The sequence below is a fragment of the Ambystoma mexicanum genome, chromosome 6q (genome assembly GCF_040938575.1).
Source record: "Ambystoma mexicanum isolate Mex_15411 chromosome 6q, UKY_AmexF1_1, whole genome shotgun sequence".
Taxonomy (NCBI): Eukaryota; Metazoa; Chordata; class Amphibia; order Caudata; family Ambystomatidae; genus Ambystoma; species Ambystoma mexicanum.
The window spans coordinates 1,315,190,835-1,315,210,374 of record NC_090937.1 but is presented as its reverse complement, the minus strand read 5'-3'; the positions used below and the strand labels follow the sequence as shown (position 1 = coordinate 1,315,210,374).

Below are 19,540 nucleotides of genomic sequence, written 5' to 3'. Positions count from 1 at the left end.
TGTCCTATTTCCACTCGGGGGATAAAACCCAGATTTTGGTAATGCAAATAAATATAAATTGTGCATTCAAAAATGCATTTTGAGGCAGGGTAGATCTGACCACAGACCTGGAATTCCACAGGTTTATTCCTATAATTTGTAATACATTTGCTAGCCTTTTAGGATGAAGTTTATCCATGTTGATGTGTTCAAAAGAATATAGGATTGTAAACGGCTGAACTCATTGATGGGGCGCGGGTAGGCGTGGCAGAGCACATATGCACTATACAAGCTCCAGTGGGCATAAGTGGAAACAGTAGATGACTGTATTTCGATCCCCTTTAAAAATATGCCCTGCCAAAGGCAACATTGGAAGGGGCTAGAAATAGTAACTGAGCAAAAATGAGATGCCACTGTCTCCCACCACATTTCTGCGCCCCTAGTATCACATCCCGATACCAACCAAGACCAGGACGCTTGTGGCATTGTTCAGGGAGTGGCCAAGATGGTCATGCTTACTGATGAGTTAGATGTAGCTACTCCGTGCTAGTTCGGAGCACGCTACATCTATCTCCTGCTTATTGTATAGCTCTCTATTTTGCTTAATAATTTGAATTAAGCGCTAGGCACATCATTAATGTCTTATTTGCTATTTCTGTTAGACTTGAAAATTCTCTTGTTATAATAGTAGGAAATCTTGTGCACATTTGTTATCTTTGGTGATGCATCAATGTTAAATAATGTTTCCTTTTCTAGATGAAATTACTGCTAGCTTCCGGCGATTTGGGCCTCTTGTAGTGGACTGGCCTCACAAAGCAGAAAGCAAGTCCTACTTTCCCCCTAAAGGTAATACTCTAGACACATTTGTTATTAATCTGAGAAGCGGTCTCCGGGTGCACAACATCCCAGTGACATTGGTACTGTTTTAGCTTTTTTTAGGAGGTGGCTGGCTTAGTGGGTGGAATGTTTGGTTCGGTAGAACGGTAATCTACAAAGGGCACTTGAAAACATGCATGTCTGAAAATAAAAGTGTGCTACTTCGACAGTTTCACCTTTTGGCTTTTGGTGTTTGAATATGTTTTATAGCATGTAGTTTGAATATAGAATTCTGCTCTGGTGTGTTGCGCTTTGAAAAGTTAACATTTTCTAAAATGTAAACGCGATCCTCCTTTCCTTAGCAAGGGCCATGTTCCTGTTGATACTGAAACACATGGTTACTGCTATAGCTCTATCCTAAGTACTACATATGAAGCAGTGCACTTTATGCAGGAAAAATATAACCTTTTTATATAGCTCTTCAGGGTTCCTACCAACTTCAAGCACTGTGATAGGTGTTATTGCCCAACTTAATTGGTTTCCTTTTATTAACCTTGGTATGATGAAGGGCAATGTCTGTCATGCTAAGATGTGACTTTTGAACCGCAAGTTGGCAATCTATGCGGCGAGCACTTAACTTGCTGAGCTATCCTCCCAAAAAATGCTGTGGTTGGTGCCAGGGATAACCTTTCCAACCTGCCCCTGAGCTTCCTCAGTTCTTAAGCCAGAATTCCTATTTTGGGGATTTTAGGGCCGCTTTATGGGCACCCTTAACATGTTTTTATTTTTCACCTGTGACTTAAATGGTTCATTGATCACTTTTTGGTGGCCATAGGGACTTCTCCTGAAGTTCTTGCCATTTCATACCTTTTTACTTTCATTATAAGGTTAAATGGTATTTGGTTGCACGTAGAGTGCTCAGTACCCTAGGGGGCCTCTTAGTCTCCCATTTCTGTCCCCCGCTCCCTAGGTAATTGGATCAGCCTGCAGAGGTTTAAGTAGTAGGTTTAATGAGTAGGTTAGTGGCAGCTATACGTTTAGATTTGGCTCCATCCACACCTTATCACAATTCTACCGTGTTGACAGGGATTCCAGGGAGGATACCCAAGTCGGTCAATCAGTGCTGTACAACTTTTTTTGTTTTTTTTTTAGGTGAGTCGGTTCCAGGGGTGAGTGTATTGCTTCTGTGAGCATTGCCGTCTCATGTGGTTTTGTATTTGTACTGCTTTGTAATCTGATTCATGAGCATGTGAATCCATACAAGACCCCATGCTGGAGAAGGAACTATTACTTGCTTGTAATTCTTGTTCTCCAGCATGGGTCTTGCATGGATTCACATGCAAACCCTTCAATCTTCTCCACTCTGGCTCTTCTGGGTTCATATTCCTACCAATAAGTGCACGACCAAACCTGAAGATGGCCCCCTGGGGTGAAGATTAGAAGGACGAGTGTCATTAAAAGGGGGCAGTATGACTCAAAGGACACTGATGGGCTATAGAGGAGACCAGCCGTTTTAGCTTAAAGTTAATTGCTTTAATTTTTATATAGGATTCTCAGCCTGACTGGGAATATTCATGAGCATGTGAATCTATGCAAGACTCATGCCGGAGAACAAGAGTTACAGGTAAATGACTTGTTCCTTTCCAGTACCTCTTCTGCTCCGTACTTAAACCTTGAGTATGCTTGAAGAAAGGACCTTCCCGCAACGTCTACAAGCAAAGCCTGAATGAAATTCGGCGAGGAAGATTGGGTAGGTGATGGAACCAAAAAAGATGGCTCCCAGCTACTCCATGGACAAAGGACGAAGGCAGCACAGCAGCAAAAAATCCCAGGATGGGAATCATGGTTGGAGACCACTACACTCTCCCCGACCCTGTCTTCTCAGACGTCCTGAACTGAAGATTTAACTGGGTGGAAACAGGCATTCATCACTCTTCTGGACAACAGACAACCCACACTAAGTTGAAGATCATTGCGGGAAACGGTAGGATGTAGTGGTAAACTGTCTATAAAACAAGTACAGCATGGAAGGCTCAAACCCACCCACGCCCCCAACCCCTGCCCCTCTCCCCCTGCATATGTGGGGGCAGCAAGAGTCTTCAGGAACCAGGACTTGACCTCCAGTGGCAAAACACCCAAACCGGGATATTCCAAGCCACTGTACCCAGCCAGTATAGCAAAGTAAGTTCTTTAAATGGTAAAATCAGTGGGAAAAACACCTTAAGCAGGCCTGCAGACCTGCTTTTTCCAAGTAGCAGAACAGGAAATGAAGAGACTGAAGTAGGGGGCAGGCAGGGGCTTCACTCCACTGCAAAGAGCTGGCTGGAAGCAAAAGGTCAGACGACCAACCATTCTGGTGAGTATGACTTCCAAATACCTAAACGACCCACAAAGGAAGTGAGAGCCAGGGTTTAACAGGCACAAAGGCAGCCCTATTCTACCGCATAGCAGAGAGTAGTATTTAAGACTGCACTAGTCTTAAGTCCTTCAAACATGCACCAATGCGGTAACATGGCTTGCATTCCTTGTGAAGCCCAAACTGTAGTACATCTGCCACTGAGCTACTTCTTAGAAACTATGAAACTCTGGCACTGGGCACCTTAGCGGGGAGGGGACTTTATGCCATATACCGTAAATCCATAGGATTGCTCATGTTCCTCATTGGATTTCTGTGTTTTAATCGGGGCAGTGGGGTCAATGGATGGCATAAACAGATGCATGTTTAAAATGTGTGGTGGTCTGAATGTGGACTGTATATCGACATATTTCAGTTTAATGCACAAGAACTGTTCCCTTTATAATAAAAACATTGCTGGACAGTTAAGATGTATGTCAAAACATATGTACACTATTTGTTTTGCCCGGGCTGTGCATTCATTCACCTTTTTAGAAACGGTTAGGAAAAATGTTTTACAGGACAGGCATGACTTTATTTTCTAAAACCAACATTCCAATTTTTCTTTGCTGTAGGTTATGCTTTTCTTCTGTTTCAAGAGGAGAGCTCTGTGCAGGCATTGATTGATGCGTGTATTGAAGAGGATGGCAAGCTCTATCTCTGTGTTTCTAGCCCAACTATCAAGGACAAACCAGTAAGTAAACCTGCTGTAGTTTTAAGGTTAAAAGAAGTAGATGAGAGGGTCATTGGCTAGAAGTCTGACCTTGGAAGACCTGATTTTGATATCGGCTTTGGAACTTAATGAAATTGCTATCTCCTTGTAATGAAAATATGTGAACATAACTATACAGTGTGTTGTGCATCACCCTTCATTGCATCCTTTTTTTGGTAGTTGGTCAACTGTACCCCACACACCATACTGTTTATCTTCAGCACCCCCTATTTGAGATTTCCCCATCACAATATTTAATTTGCTGCCCTCCTTCCCAACTGGTTGGGATGCGACTGGTCAAGAAAAACATACTAAAAAGAGGCTGTCTCTTTAAGCATTCACTGCCCTTAGTTCCTTTTCATTTAGGGTTTTATTGAGCTCTGACCTAGCTTTGAGAAGCAGCAGACTGCTTTACGAGTACTTTGAATATAGGCAGGTGGCGGGGAGGCATAGGTTAAAGCACAGCATTTATACATTACAATTATGCAACAGGAACAGTAATTGGGGGTGATATAAGGGTTGTCTGGCTGGTGTCAATGGGGCTGTCTGTCTTCTGCCCTAGAGCCCTTCCTCTGCCTCAACCATCTTTTTCACTAGATTTGTATTTTTTTCTGCCACGTGTCCTGCACTTCCGACCTTAAGCAGAGCATCCTGGGTGGGAAGCAATTGTATTCAGCAGTCCCATATCACAACTGTCAAGTTACCTGGGTAACTATCCAGTTAGTTCTGGTGCCCTGCAGTCTTAATTCGATATTACAGCTGAGATCGATCCGCAAAGGTGAGGGAGGGCCTCACAAAGCAGCAAAAGAGGGGAGATCCTTTTCTTACAAGGTACATTCTCGGCTTTCATCACTTAGTACCACGTCTTTATCCCCAGTTTCATGTTCTTCACAGGTGTTCCGGAGGAGGATCCACCAAGCAACAACGTCATGTATGAGTATCTCTGGTTTTTAAATCCCCACTGCCACTATGTGGTCAAATTAAAGTACTGCTTAGTGTGAAAATAACCCCAAACCTGGTATAATGTATTGGATGCCCTGTTCACACATGACTAGATCGTTATCAAACCTCCCTTAAGCTCTTTGACATATTCAGGTTTAGGTTGGTGGTCTAAATCACCCTGGACGTCATTTCAGGGTCACTAGATGTTGCAGAATTGTAGTCAAAACCCCTACAAAGAGGAGTTTCCTGCGGAAAACCCAGAACTCGTCAATGCAACCGTCCCGTAGTGGCTTCATTAACAGTCCCAGCAATGCACTGTGCCTTCATCTGTGCTACGACTCCCAGACAGGTGGGAACAGCCAGCCTCAACCCCTGCTTGAGGAGCCTGCCTTTGGAAGCCTTCATTCTGAGTTCAAACTTGGGACTCCATAGACCGTTGACTTGAGAAACAAGAAGCCTCCCCTTGCAGTGGAAGCTCTCCGGCACGATGAGGGACTTGCCGGACCACTTCATTTCCACCACAAGGGTTGAAAGTGGCCATTGCTGATCTCTGCCTGCATCGTATCTTGGGGATTCTCTGAGGCAATCAACAATGTGGTGGTCCTTTTTTCATCATGCAAGGTCATCCAGCTGTCCCGTGCCATGAACTGTCTAGCCAGAGTGTGGAACCATCGACTAGCCGGATCCAAATCCTGACACAAAAATGACATTTGCACCTGCGACTCGTGGACCCCCTTCACAGGAGCCACGACACAGAGCATGGGTGGCCCGCTATTTCAGGAGCTGGCAAAGAAGTCCCCGAGTGAATCTGAGTACAGGGGAGGGGTGAGTAAACAGAACTGTTGGTACTTCGCCAAGCCCCCACTTCCTCCTTCCATAGGGTTTAACAAGTGTGAAGCCTTTACCCTACCTCACCCTTGCTTGGCTGTGATCGGTGTAGTTCTGGTCAACTATCTTCCACTGATCTTTACCTAGGGTGGTTGGATTAGGAGGGGGGTCTCCCAATAACTTTCCTACAAATGTTGTGAAAAAGAAACTACTTATTGGCTTTGCCACACTTGTTAAGGCTCATTGAACCACTCCTAGCCCAAGGTGTAGTGCCTTCTTTTATAAGGGCGTGTATGGTGTTTCTTTCCTACATGTTAGTTCTCTGATGTGGTTCTTACTTGTTATTTTATTCACTTGCTTTGCTACCCTACAGTTGCTAAGATTGTGTTCAAAAGTAAAGTTGTAGTGCTCTCTAGCCAGAGAACCACAACAGTGAATGTGTATATTATAGCAGTGTATGTGTAATGTTATCTTTAACTATGGTTTTTAAATAAGTTTGTCCAAGGCCTAAATAAATGCATGTTCATACATTCTGCCTAACTGTGCTCTGTTTGTTCTTAACTGAACCCTTCACCCTCTCGCACTAGTTTAAGCCTTGCTACTCAGTCACACTACCTACTACTGTTTGGTTAGACTTTAGTATCGTTCTCTGGTCACCAGAATAGGGTTGCCTCTCAGAATCTGCCCACAGGGCTGATTCTGAAAATCTATCTTGAGTTATTTAGAAATGTAAAGTTTTTCTAACAATTATTCCAGAGAAATCAAATGGGCCAGATTATATAGGTCCTACTGCAGTTATAGGATACATTAAGGTAAGGTCTCCTTCGACCCCACAGGTGCAACGAGCCAGAAGGGACATCAAGAGGGGGAAACCCAAAGAGATCCGGCACAGCGTTCGAGAACCAGCAGGCCAAAGAGGAGCTGGTTGCGGAGGTAGCCCACTTAAGTCAATGGATATAAACTGTAGGGAGGCGGGGGGAGGGAGATCTCAAAGCAAACTACTCCCAGTCCCAGTTCTGGACAGACATGGTTGGGGACTGTGCATAGCAGGAATCATAGAGCAAATCTTCAGATATCCAAAAGAAGTAACAAACAAGACACCTGGTGGTACAACCTGCGAGAAATAAACATCAACATCTATGAGAACGATGACTGGAGCACTGAAGGAACCCAACCCATGCCCTAGGACATGTGGACAGTGCTGCCAAGAAAATGCCCACGAAGGAGCAGCCAGACCAACCAAGTAGGACGAAGGGAAGAAGCTAAAGAGCCCAGGATGGGATTCCATAAGCAGAGTGCAGGGAACAAGGGCAAAGCAGTCACATTACAGGCTAGTACACAGAGGTATTGAAAGCCAGTCAATCAGGCTGGTCCTAAAAATGTACTAACTAGATGCCTTTAAATCAGGCTATGCTGAAAGCAAGGGTATCTTTGTGGGCTCACAGTAACCTATGTCAGTAAAACAGCCTCATGTTAAGTAGGATTATCTTTTTACCGCTTCCCCCCACCCCCATTGCCGTCAATGGACACCACGAAACATTTCTATGACTTTTGGTTGTAGGTAAACCCTTTTTGTTTTACTTTCCTTGTGCAGCTCCTATCTTGTGAGGGCACTGGTATGCCCATATGGCTACCAGTGGACTAGGACCCTTTCCCCTTTCTGAGAATCATTTTTTTGACTGTGACAGACTTCACCTTACAGCAAAGTGGTGCAGAGGTAGCTTGTATCCTTTTTTAACATTTATTAGTTTTACTGGGTATGCAAGACTTGCTGGTGGCGGTAGATATTCTTTACTGTGTTTAAAAAAAAAAAAAATAAAAAAAAAACATTTCATAACACATAATTCCATTTTCAGTACCAGCTATTGAAAATGACTGCAACCAATATTCCCCCCCCCCCCACCCCCATCCTTTGCCCTTCTTGCTGCATTCTCAGGTCAGGAAGTGGCATATGTGGGAAGCTATTTCCTGGACAAAACGTTTCCCGAGCAAATTGTCGGTGTATGCATCCTGGTCGATGTGTGGTTTAGGGCTGTCTTTCCCCAATGCACATTCCAGCTAGGTAATGTCTGTTGCTAAGCATTTGTGGGACAAGAGGCTGATTGGACATCCCTTGCCCATCTGAATGGTGCATATCCTTACCATTGGTGGTTTGAGGCTGACGCCAGCTTGGATTTAAGATAAATGGAGGAGTCTTTGTGGTTTGGAGTGAAGACTCCTATGAAGAGAAATAACCCACTGCCGTTGAAGATGACCAGCATTGTATCTAGCCATCGCACTCGTAGACCCTCATCCGTGCTTTTACATTTATATATTGGGTATTTATAATGCCCCTGACAGCAAATGGTGTTTCAAGGTGCCACAAGACAAAAAGGGGGGGACCGATCGGTATGAAGAATAACAAACACGTTCCTACTAGGCCTTGTCACTTGTGTCATTCGGATTGTGCAAGTGCAGTAACAAGAAGTGCAGGAGAGTGAGGGGGGGGTGCAGGTTGGAGAGGAATGTGCTAATGCTGAGTTGGGAAGGGAAGTGCAGGAAGGAGTGGAGAGCACGAAAGTGCTAAGGGGAGGCAAGGTGGACAAGTGCCAGGGAAATGGAGGGAGTGCAGGGAATGAAGGTCCACATGCTAAGTCTATGGACTGGGCTGGATCGGGCTCTGTAGGGGTGCAGGCCCTGCCAGGCTAGTATAGTGGGAGGGGGCCCAGTAGGGCAAATGCAGGTTTGGGGTGTGGGCGAAGTGCTGGAATAGACTGGGCAAGGAGGGCCTGGTGCCCTGTATGACTCAGAAGGAACAAGGCAGCCAGTAAAAAATGTGGCAGAGGGGGACATTAGCAGGGGAGTGGGAGAGAAAAGGAGGGCCTTGAGAAGCTTCTAGTACTTAAGGAGATCCGGCTCAAGCCTGAGAGGAGCAGGTAGGCCATTCCAGGGGGGGGGGGGCTCTTGCGGAAGGGCAAGATCTACCCCCCACCCCCCCCCACTCTCTGCTTTGGAAAAGCATCTGATCCGCAGAGACTTGGAGCTAGAAGACCGAAGGGCTCTAGCAGGGAGGTATTTAGGGAGAGAGTTGGATGTAGCAGGGCCCCAGAAAGCCTTGTGGATGATGCAGAGTGTCTTGACCTTGATCCTCGCACCAAGTACAAGGTTAAGTCTTACAGTCCTATTCTGGATTAGTGAAGGTTGGCAAAGGGAGGAATTAGGCAGATTGAGGATGAGGCTGTTGCAGTAGTCCAGCCTATAGATGACCAGAGCTCTGGAGACATTAAGTTTCTGGGGGAAGGTGAGGAAAGTGAGAATGCAGAGGCAGAAAGTGGGCCTTCTTGGCAAGGTCCACGATGTACAGAGGGAGTGTATTTGAAGATGACACCAATGTTTTTGGCATCACAGGAGGGTGAGGGGAGGGAAAGAGAAAGCTGGGGTCCCAAGGAGAACGATCTATCTTACTGGCATTAAGGCAGAGATTGTTAGCAGCACACCATACCTGAATAGCAGGCAGACAATCCGGAATGAGCAGGGAAGAGGAGGAGGCAGTGGAGGGAAGCTTGAAGGAGAGCTGCGTGTCCTCCGCATAACACTGGAAGTGAGGAGAGCGGGCAGAGATCAAATGAGCTGGAGGGGCAAGGTAGATGTTAGCCACTGCGAGAGAGGATAAATCCCTGAGGGACACCGCAGGTGGAGAGTGAGATGAGGAGAGAAAACATCAACCTGTCAAGTACCAGGTCCGTGATGCCAAGGTTGTCACAGAGCCGATTTATAAGGGTGCCATGACTGACTGTGTCAAAGACAGAGGAAAGCTCCAGAAGGATGGGAATGGAAGGAGAGTTTGAATCGAGATTTGAGAGCAAGTTTTCACAGGTGTTCAGGAGTACAGAGTTTGTTCCTCTGAAGCCAGAACGGTGGTCGTGGAGACAACCAACAGATTCAGTGTGGTGGATCAGCTGGGAGATGACCAGCTTCTCCAAGAGTTTGCCCAGGAAGGGGGTAATAGAGATAGGGTGGTCGTTAGATGGGCAAGAGGGGTCGGCAGAAGGATTTTTGCAGAGAGGGTGCACAATGGAGTGCTTGAGGGGTAGTTAGAAGGAGCCTGGGGTAGAGGAGAGATTGCAGAAATCCACCACTGCTGGAGAAAGCACGGCAATGTTTTTCTTGATGGTTCTGGAGGAGCAGGGGAGCACCTGTTTGGAGGAGACCTTCATAGAGAGGACTTGTCTAGAGACCTCATCCGGTGGTATGGGGGAGAGTAGGAGGGAAGGGTAGAGGAGAGTGAGGACAGGATTTCCTGAGTTTTGGTTGTGAAGTGGGATGCCAGTGCAAATGGTCAGGGATGGCCGAGGAGAAGTAGAGACTGCAATAGGATTGGCAAGTTCCTTGCAGATTCTGAACCGTTCAGCCGTGTTAGTGGTTTCAGGCTTGGATATAGGCCTTCTCCGAGCAGATGGAGAGTCTGTATTACCTTTGGAGCAGGCAGCAGGCCTGTCTGTCAGAGGATGTACTCAAAGCCTGTCACTTCCGTTCAGCAGCTCTACACTTGATTTTCAGAGAGGCTAGGTTGGAATCATACCAGGTGTTGCACTTGAAGGCAGGCTTCATGCGGATCCTAGTGACAGGGGCCAGGATGTCCCGAGGGTTCGAGATCGAGAGGTGAAGGTTAGCAAGAGCTGTGTCAGTGTGAGTCAGTCGTCGGAGTGCGAGGGCGAGTGAAAGTGGAGGGAAAAGCAGCAACTGACATTCGCTTCATTGGTTGAATGACAGGTGGAGAATGGCTTAGCTGGGTGGCGGGGCAGAGGGGGGGCATGAGATCCAGGTGAAAGGACAGGAGAGCATGGTAAGACCAGGACAGGGGTGTAGTGAGAGGGTTGGAGATGGGGATGTCTGCTGAGATGAGAGCATCCAAGGTGTGTCCGGCGGATTGCGTCAGACGAGTTGAGGTGAATATTGAAGTCTCTGAGGAAGAGAAGCTTGGTGTTGAGGCCAGGGGAAGAGTTGAGGTCAGATCATTCCGAAAGGAAAAGGGAGACCGGGCCAGGGGGCCCTGTAGATGGTGGCAAGAGTCAGCGAGAGGAATGGAGAGACACCAAACCTGCAGACGAAGCATTCGAAGGAAGAGTAGGTCTGAGTGGGTATGGTGGTAGCTGGGACCCATTCAGGGAAGATCAGGGCCACTCTGCCACAATGCTGGTTAGGCCTGGTCTTGGAGAGGATCTTGTAGCCCTGTGGGAGAATTGTGTCAATGATGGTGACGGAGCTGGCAGTGAACCACGTCTCGGTGAGGGTGAGGACGTCCAGGTCTACAAGGAGGTTGCAGATGTAATAGTAGTGTTTTTAACTGCAGTGCAAGAGTTTAGGGTAGCTAAGTGGTGCTGGTTGCCACCGTTGAAGGTGTTCCAGCTAGGGGTACAGTGTGGTACACCCGTCAGTGGTGGCGAAGGGGCCAGAGGAGTGGCAGGAGGAGGAGTGGCAATTCATGAGAGACAGGACACCTATCAAGAAGGAGGAGGTTGGGCTGAAAGCCCTGGACCATGGCAGTGCCATTCTGGTGGACATTAATGATGCCACTAAAGGATGTGAAGTGTGGCAAAAGTACTTCCCATCAGGTTCCACCATTAATGGGCGAGGAAGAGAATGGGGAGAGGACTGAGACCATATGGGGAATCGAAAGGTCCGGAGAGGGAACTAAAGAGGATGTCGGGACTGTCTGCCTAGGAGAAGCGTTGACGTAAGTGTCGGCGATGGGCAGGCCTGGATTGGAGAACAGGAGATCTTTCTTGAAATTTTTCCTTCTAGTCTTAGGATAGGATAGGAAAGGTGATAGAGTAGCAGTTAAGAGTACATAAGAGAGATGGAGGGAGAGAACAGAGATGGGAGGGGGGAGCGAGAGGGACCGAGAAACTGCACACAAACTCAACAGGTGGCTTAGCAGAAAGATGGGCGCAGATGAATCGGGTACAGAGAAGGAATCTAGTCTAGTGAGGAGAGTCCTGAGGCAGGCGCGGGACAAGCATGGGAAGAGCCTAAAAGACTAGCTCCTTTGCCTGCTAGCCTTCAATTTGCCAAGCCGCCGAAGACACTAAGAATAAAAGTCCATTTAACTTGTTGTCATGGTCTCTGTGGAGGTGATGAAACACCTCCACCTGTTGAAGTCAATGGCTGCAAAAACAACCCGAAAGGCATTCATCACTGAAGCTGGCAGTTCAGATTAGTGAAAGGACAGTTTCGGCTCTGTTCAACCAGGGGTTCACCATTTACGAAATCTATCTCCTGAAATCCTCCACACAAGATTTGACCCTTGGACTGGCAGTACCTACCAGTTTGCACCCTTGAACAAAGAGCCTGCCTTCGGAAGCATCCCAAAACCATCCTGTGGGCTGCCAAACTTCCTCCAGGGCATCTTCGGTGCATCAGTCCCTTTCCCAAGTTTGACCTGGAATTCCACAGGTCGTCTACTTGTGTCCCAAGACCCATCGTCCTGCAGCAGCTACCCTCCAACACAAAGAGGGGCCTTTCTGGCGCAATTTTGATAGCCACGAGGTTTGCCTGCCTGCTCCTGATCTGGGTGTTCTTCACTGTGTATGTCGCTCCCTTCCTGGGGTCTCCTGTCATTGTGACCTGTGATGCTCATTTTCCTGTGAAGCTTGGGCCATCAAACATCTATACCTCCAGACACATGTCGTCGGAGAGCAAACTGCTATCTATCTGAATTCAATCCAGAATCCGTAAGATACCACCGAACCAGTGGCCCCTGAAACCAGAACTTCAACTTGAGGGGGACCCAGCGTCCCTAGGGTTGTCTATCAGAGAATTGAAGTAAGGGGCAAGTGTTTGCATGCCTGTTTCCACTCTGCACCGCTGTCGGCATTGTGTTCAGGTAGATTCAGAATCAGCCCTCCGGACAGATTGAGAGTCCACCCTACTCTAGTCAACAGAAAAAGATGCTAATGTCTAGCCAAATTCTATCAAGGTAATCTGAATGAGGAGTAAGGCGAAGACAGGTGGGGGTGGTGAAGGATTGAGTTGAGCACACAGCACTCTAGGCCTTGAACTAACTTTTCCAATTAAAATCACAGTTGTAACAAAGCTCTACCTAACTATTAAACATATGTACATCCCCCTTGGGGTACACTTTGTTTCGAACCATTAAATCAGGTTGCTACAACACTGTAATGCAGAAAAAGCCGGTAAAATAGCCCAGTGGGTTGAGTGCTTGCTTCTGCAACCTGTGTGTGATTGCAGCACGCAGGTTTGAATCCTGGCAAGGCCAACTCAGCCATTCATCCTTCTGAGGCTGATAAACGAGTACCAACTTTGATTGGTTGATACTGTATGTAAATCTGTATGTAAAGCTCTTTAGCAAATGCGCTATATGAATAACTTATTAGCTATCTGCAATTTTTCAGAAGTGTGTGAGAAACGTGAAGGTGTCCCCGGGGATCTGTCATCCAGGTGGCCAGGACATGGCCATCGCTTTTGGATCCAGTTTCTGGGGGTGGACTAGTGTGGGAGTACCACCTGGCTGAGGGGTCCTCAGGGAGTGGCAGTGGGACACCGGGTGAGATGCAGTATCCCCAACACCTTGTCCCCATTCTACAAGGTAGTATACCTTTGAATTCAAACCCCCACTCCCGCTTTCCCGACACACTTTCTCATGGACAGTTCACCGTGAGCGACAACGGACTAACACCACAGCCGTATACCTGACATGTCCCAACACCAAGGTCAGGATCGTTACACACATACTTCCCCACAAGGATAAAAGGCAGAGCACAAAGGCACACTCTGAGTGAGGCTAAACACAATGCCAGGTTAATTCAAGGAGAAAGATGGCGAGAACTGAAAGGGTTGCAAGTAGGTAAGCACCCTTGACCTATAAAGACTGTTACTTTCAAGAGCCTTGCAAAGTAAGAAACTGAAGGCCAGGAACTTAGGCTTATCTAACCTGCAATGTGATTGAGGTACCCGGGGTTCTCGCGCATAGATAACCGAGGCAGAGAGGAGCGATTGCCGCTGTGGTACTGTCCTTGGCTCCTACAGCAAAGCAGCGTTAGAAAAGACAGCACAGCCGGTGAGTCTGAGAGACTGATACCAGACCGGCTTGTGTTTTGAGCCAACGGTTTCGCTATTGGCAGCTTTGTATTAAGAGAATGTGTGTGAGGCATTGGTGATGAGCGACTTCCTTCTTTACAGTCCCACAAAGAATTAACCATCAATGGAGTTTCTTGGATGACTTCTTTCCAAGAAAGAATAGATGAGGTTGACAAAAGTATCTTCTTCCACTTTGCCAACTTCTTCACTTGTAGATTCTGCAGTGTTTCATGTAAAATTGTCAGGATGTGCTTGCTTGAGATTTACACCTCCCCAACTTCCTTCTGCACTGTAACTGTGAGAGCATTTCCTTTGGCCCCACAGTTATCTTCAACAGTACTGACAGCCACAGTCTTGCTACTGCTAATACAACTTCTGCTTTGCAATCTGCTGCTAAAATGGAAATTACAAATTTAGGCTCTGCTACAAGGCACTGACGAGCTCCACAAGCAAGCAAGGCACTATTTTTCCTATATCCTAAGAAAGGGCAGCCTCTGTGCCCGTCTTGCAGCTACCATAGACTGCTTCGGCCTTCTAGACTATTTCTCACTTTCCAGACAGTCTTTGCCATGCAGAAAAACAACCTTGGTGAACAAGTATCCGGCTCCTTTCTCACAGCTTTATGTACACCAGCCACTCTCCCAACTGTGCCTGAATACTCTTCGATAACATATTCATCAGCTTCAAAACACCAGTGTACAGTTCTTAAATGCATGGGATTTGGCTTTCATAAAGATCCCTCTATGGCCTTGGGACACACTTGTTCTATCTATGGCTTCTACTACTTCTTTATTCTGCTGCTTTAACCTTTGATGTGTTTCAAGATATGTGTTTTCAATGGAAACCAAAATCGGGTGCACACAATTGGTTTAATATTGAACTGTTTTAGGCAAAGTTTGTATGCAGTACCCTTTGGGTGCACTACACACAATGACTACAGGTATAAGCCTGTACTACATCTTTGGTAGCATGTCGAGCAGCAAGGCTTCTCCCAAGAGGGGTCATTGTGAGCTGTAGGCGAGTTACATTCACAGTGACAAGTATTCAAATAAAGTCACTTGCACACAAGGTTTCTTGAATGAACAATTATTGATTTATCAGTTAGAATAAGCCTTCTTCAGAAGGGAGCAATATAAAAGTAACACACAAATACACTTCAATACTGTACACTCTTAGTTTTTAAATCAGTAAAGACCCTTTTGGATGACCCACAGACAAAACCTACACCCTCAGGCAACTTCAAGAGCTAGGGTGCTGGGGACATTAATATCTTACTGTTGGCATTTAGAATACTGTTAGAATTTGGTAAAAGGAAAAGATTATTTAAGACCACAAATATTCTTAAGCAGGCAAGTACTTTTGGAACCCCTAAGAAGAGTCATTCAGTACAACAGGCTAAGCCAAAGTCTTGTATAAGATGAAGCACTTCTGGTAGGTAAGTAGAAAAGTCTTTGCACAACGTTTTAGAAGTCTTTGAAGAAAAGAAGAATAGAATCAAATGTAGGGCCACAAGCTGATTAGGCTTTTGAGTAGTAGAAGATGCAAGCAACTCTACAGTAAGAGGTAAGTTCTCTCAGACTTTTTACAGTACCTTTTGTATTGAAGAAAAGGTGCAGCAGATGGCTTCTGTTCCTGTGCAGTTCTGCAGATCTCACTGTTCCTGGGCCTCAGTCGTGGGGACAAGAGGGAGGACTTCTGGGGACTCCAGCACTGCAATGGGACGGCCACTGCTCGCAACCGGCAATCTTCAAATAAGTGGCTCTTCAGTGTTTCAGCTCCTCGCGTCTACCACAAATAGCAACACTGTCGTTCCTGGCTGTTGAGATGGACTTTCCTTGCTTCTGGGGTCCCACACCCTGTTGAGGGGCCTCAGGCTCGGTCAGTCCTGCTTCCTGGGAGTCCGGATGATCTTCCTGGAGCTCTAGGCCAGCTTAAAAGCAGTGCACACAATCTGGTGTTCCTCTCCCTGGCTATACGGTTTACAGCAGCAACTCCTATTCAACCAGCTCTGAGATGGATGTCCAGGTGCCTTACTTTGGAGTTGATTGGTCACACCAACTCAAGGGGAGAAGTCGTTCTTGCAGGGGCTTCTCTGTCGATACGAATTTGGCGTTTTGGCACTGCAGCAGGGCTTCACCAGGCAAATCAACAGTCCAGAAGTTACAGCAGGCGTCCTCTTCAAGTTCTTCTTCGGTTCCTTCGTCCAGTGGTCGACTCTGCCTTCCAAGCCAAAAGTCTTGCCTTTTATTCAGTTCTCTCCCATTCATTCCAGCCTAGCTATCAGTCACCCAGCAGGGTGGCTGTCCTTGCCGGACAATTAGCCGTCCAATCACCACAAAGTGCATTCGGGTCTCCTAAGAGACTAAGCACAGGGAGTTTCGGGCACCTCCCTCACTTCCTGCCTACCCCAAACACCCTAGAGCCAGAGTCGGGCTTCACTCGTGAATCCCACCAAAGGCAAAATGAACAATGGGACCAAACCTGGTTTGGCGCCCAGAGTAAATCTCAAGAAGGCACTTTCCACAAAGAAATGGCGGAAAAAGAAGACCAGGGCCATTTTGACAAAAATGGCACCCTTGGGTGCTTTACTGCAGCTGCGAACGCAGCCCGCGGTAAATGCACACCACAGTAGTTAAAATGAAACCACTGCCACCAGCCAATCAGTGAGAAAAGGGTAACATAAAAATGTTACGTGAGAAGCTAGACAAAGGGGATACTAGGTAACCCCACCAGCACCCTATAAGGTAGTGTGTACTGCAGTTGCGAACGCAGCCCACGGCAAATGCACACCACGGTAGTTAAAAGTAAACCACTGCACCAGCCATTCATCGAGGAAAGGGTAACAAACATGTTACATGAGAAGCTAGACAAAGGGGATACTAAGTAAGCCCCTCTAGCACCCTATTGTAAGATAGTGTGTGCTGGGTCTAGAAAGTTACAAATGTAAGTAAAGTCAATTTCACTTTACTGCTCTAGGAAACAGTAGTTTATCCCAGAGAAGGTATTAAAACCTTTGGGAAATGTGAAAGACTTCCCTGTGCCACTGCACTGAAGGTGATGTGACACAATGCAAAAGCTGATGCCTAAGGAGCTTGTCAGACTCCACAACCAAAAGAAACAGAATTCAAAATCACATTAAAATACACGAGAATGGGGGAAAAAAGGTCTCTCTCTCCAGGTTAAAAAAAAATTAAGTCCTCAAAATCCATCAAAGTTGCTGGGGGTCTCTTAGGTTGAGGGAATTAGCACATTTCTGAGAATTATCCCTAACAAACTGCCACTGCAAATAAAGACACATTCCCACCTTGCGGTCAGCACTTCACCTCCAAGGCACAGGGAAGCATTGTCCTCATTCCAGTTATGTTGGTCTGGAAATAAGAGTGCCAGTAGCAACGTATCGGCGCCCTTTCTGGACCGCCCTACCACGAGAATGCCGGTAGGGGCACAAATTCCTCCCTTACCCCCTGGGAAATCAGACCTCTACCGGCATTGTTTTCACTGAAGCACGGTGCTTCAGTGACCCCATTTCCATGGAGTCCTACCGGACTCGATGTTACAGGGTTGGCGGCAAAATCGCAGGTTACTGCCAACCCCGTAATGAGGCCCATTGTCTCATGCGTGCAGTCCCTTTTAAAAACCGTTGCAACTCTTCAGGAAATTTACTTTCGCTTTGCTTGGGCTACCAACAGCGTTCTCCATGTTAATCAGAGATACGTGACTGTTCGGTAACAAAGTATTACTGCTCTTTGGGTAAAAAAGGCTTTTCATTGCACAAGCGTTCCAGGTAAGCGCTTGTTACTTTCCCATTATTAAAGACTTCCCACTTCTACGATTGATTCTCACTCGCTCATAAATGAACGCGAGTACACTTGAAAGCTAGCTACAGTTACCGACAAGGAACTTCAGCTTCACAGGAGTACAGAACTTCCATTTCCGACTCGCAATTATAAAGATTGCAGGCTGCAGCGGCTTCCCGACTTTGCTGCTTCTCCTGCTACTACTTCGGGTACTCCCGGGATCTACACCCTTCTGCTGCACGCATATCAATGATCCGGTCTCATTAAGGGAGAGCTTACCACTCTCCAGTTTCCCTCGGCTTTACTCTGTACACAGGCGTTAGGAACAGCTGCAACTTCAGCTCCGTATACAGAGCAAAGAAGGCGTACCTGGAAAGACTGCTTTTTCTCTCTGGTGCTTCCACAGCTATTCAGGGTTTGTGAGCACAAGACCAACTCAGAGTTTGCAATTGGAATTTGACTCTCTATTCCGGCGTCCCTGTTGTGGTCAGACTGGGTCGTGGTCCGCTGGTTTAGTGCTCTGCATCCTCTGCTTCTACAACGTCCAGCCTTACCGCTCTTGCTCCAGCTTCTATCTACTGCTTCTCTCTTAGGCAGCCTTTTATGCCCTAGGTGGGCTGACTAGGTCAGATGCAGGCCCTTCGGCTTAATTGCCTGACCTTGTTTAAAGCCATTAGGCTTGCCTGCCTGACCTGGACTCCTGCCTCCCTCTTGAGCCGCTGCCTTCTTACCAGTCCCTGTAGTTTGAGTTAGACGAATTTGATTTCTCTGCTTCCTCAAAAGATGTGAAAATTGTTTTTATTCGCCAGATTTTATTAAAGCAAGAATTAAAAGGTTTAACCCTTTTTTGAGACAGAAGGGACAGAAAAGGTTACATGTTCCTCTCTCCTGTTGGAATACTTTTGATCTTGTGGAAGATATGGGACTCTAGATGTTTAAACGATTGGTTTCCTGGGCTCAACACAAAGAGGAGTTACTCTTTTAGGTTTTACCTTATTACTCGAGGATTGAGATGTACCAAAATGGCAATAAGCCATTTCCTCTTTTAAACTTGGGTTAACAGTATTCCTTTTTAAGGAAAAATACGGTCTCACCCTGCGCAATCTCCCCGCTTCCCTGGGCCTGGTCTACACCCAGGTGATCCTCCCGCAGTACACCACCCCAAAGATTGCGATCAGGAAGTGTCTGCCCTCTCCTGGCCACCTGGGAGAAGATTCTAGGTAGGAGTTTAGTGGGGGATCTGTCTTCAGGAGATAAAACAAAGGAGCACGGATTCACAAAGACGGTTTCTGAAGCAATGTAAAACAAAGGAGCAGGGATTCACAAAGACGATTGTTGAAGCAATGTTGATTGAGTCACAGATCCTCAGTGCAGCGGGATGCTCCTTTTTGAAGGGGTCTTGGCTCCAACTACTATCTGAAGAATGGCTGTGAGAGTCGCCCTTTTATCCTAAATTCGAGCTGGAGTCACTTCGGAGCCCACCAACTGCACCATTCAAATTGGCAGGAGCTATCCAATCATGTACAGCGTCTGGTAACCACATCTGCCCAGCAATAGACCTACTTTAGCCAGGATGTGGACCAGACCGTCTCAACCCCCATACCTGACCACAAACTCGTACCGCAGCTTTGTCCAAGAAAGTCCAGGCTTTTCTGGGGAAAGGGGCTTGCCTTTAAATAGAATGCCTGTGAGTGCAGGAAGGCCAAAAAGCAAGAAGGGCAAAGAACAGGGCAAAACCTTGTGGCTTAACCATTTCACAGTATATGGTACTGTTTGGAAGGAACCAAGGTCCTCCAAAACACCCAAGCGCTTCAGAGTTACGCAAGACCTCTTCAAGGAACTACAATGGACTAGGGGGAGGAGGGGCACTGGGAATGGTCTCTCATGCAAGCATAATTACATACGCATAGACATGGGCGAGCACTGAAAAAAAAGAAGGTATGGTCTACAGAAGGATATATAAGGCGCAATTAACTATTAGTTGGATAGATT

General features: G+C 46.7%; 1 protein-coding gene across 5 annotated transcripts in view; it reads left to right on the top strand.

Annotated features, from left to right (window-relative positions):
• CPEB2 (cytoplasmic polyadenylation element binding protein 2) overlaps nt 1–19,540 on the top strand; it is a 228,501-nt gene that overhangs the window by 124,279 nt on the left and 84,682 nt on the right. For all 5 annotated transcript variants that reach the window (XM_069631941.1, XM_069631939.1, XM_069631940.1 and 2 more), the window contains 2 exons: nt 736–825; nt 3,766–3,884. In XM_069631941.1, the coding sequence (XP_069488042.1) occupies nt 736–825; nt 3,766–3,884 (209 nt within the window). The remainder of the gene's footprint in view (nt 1–735; nt 826–3,765; nt 3,885–19,540) is intronic.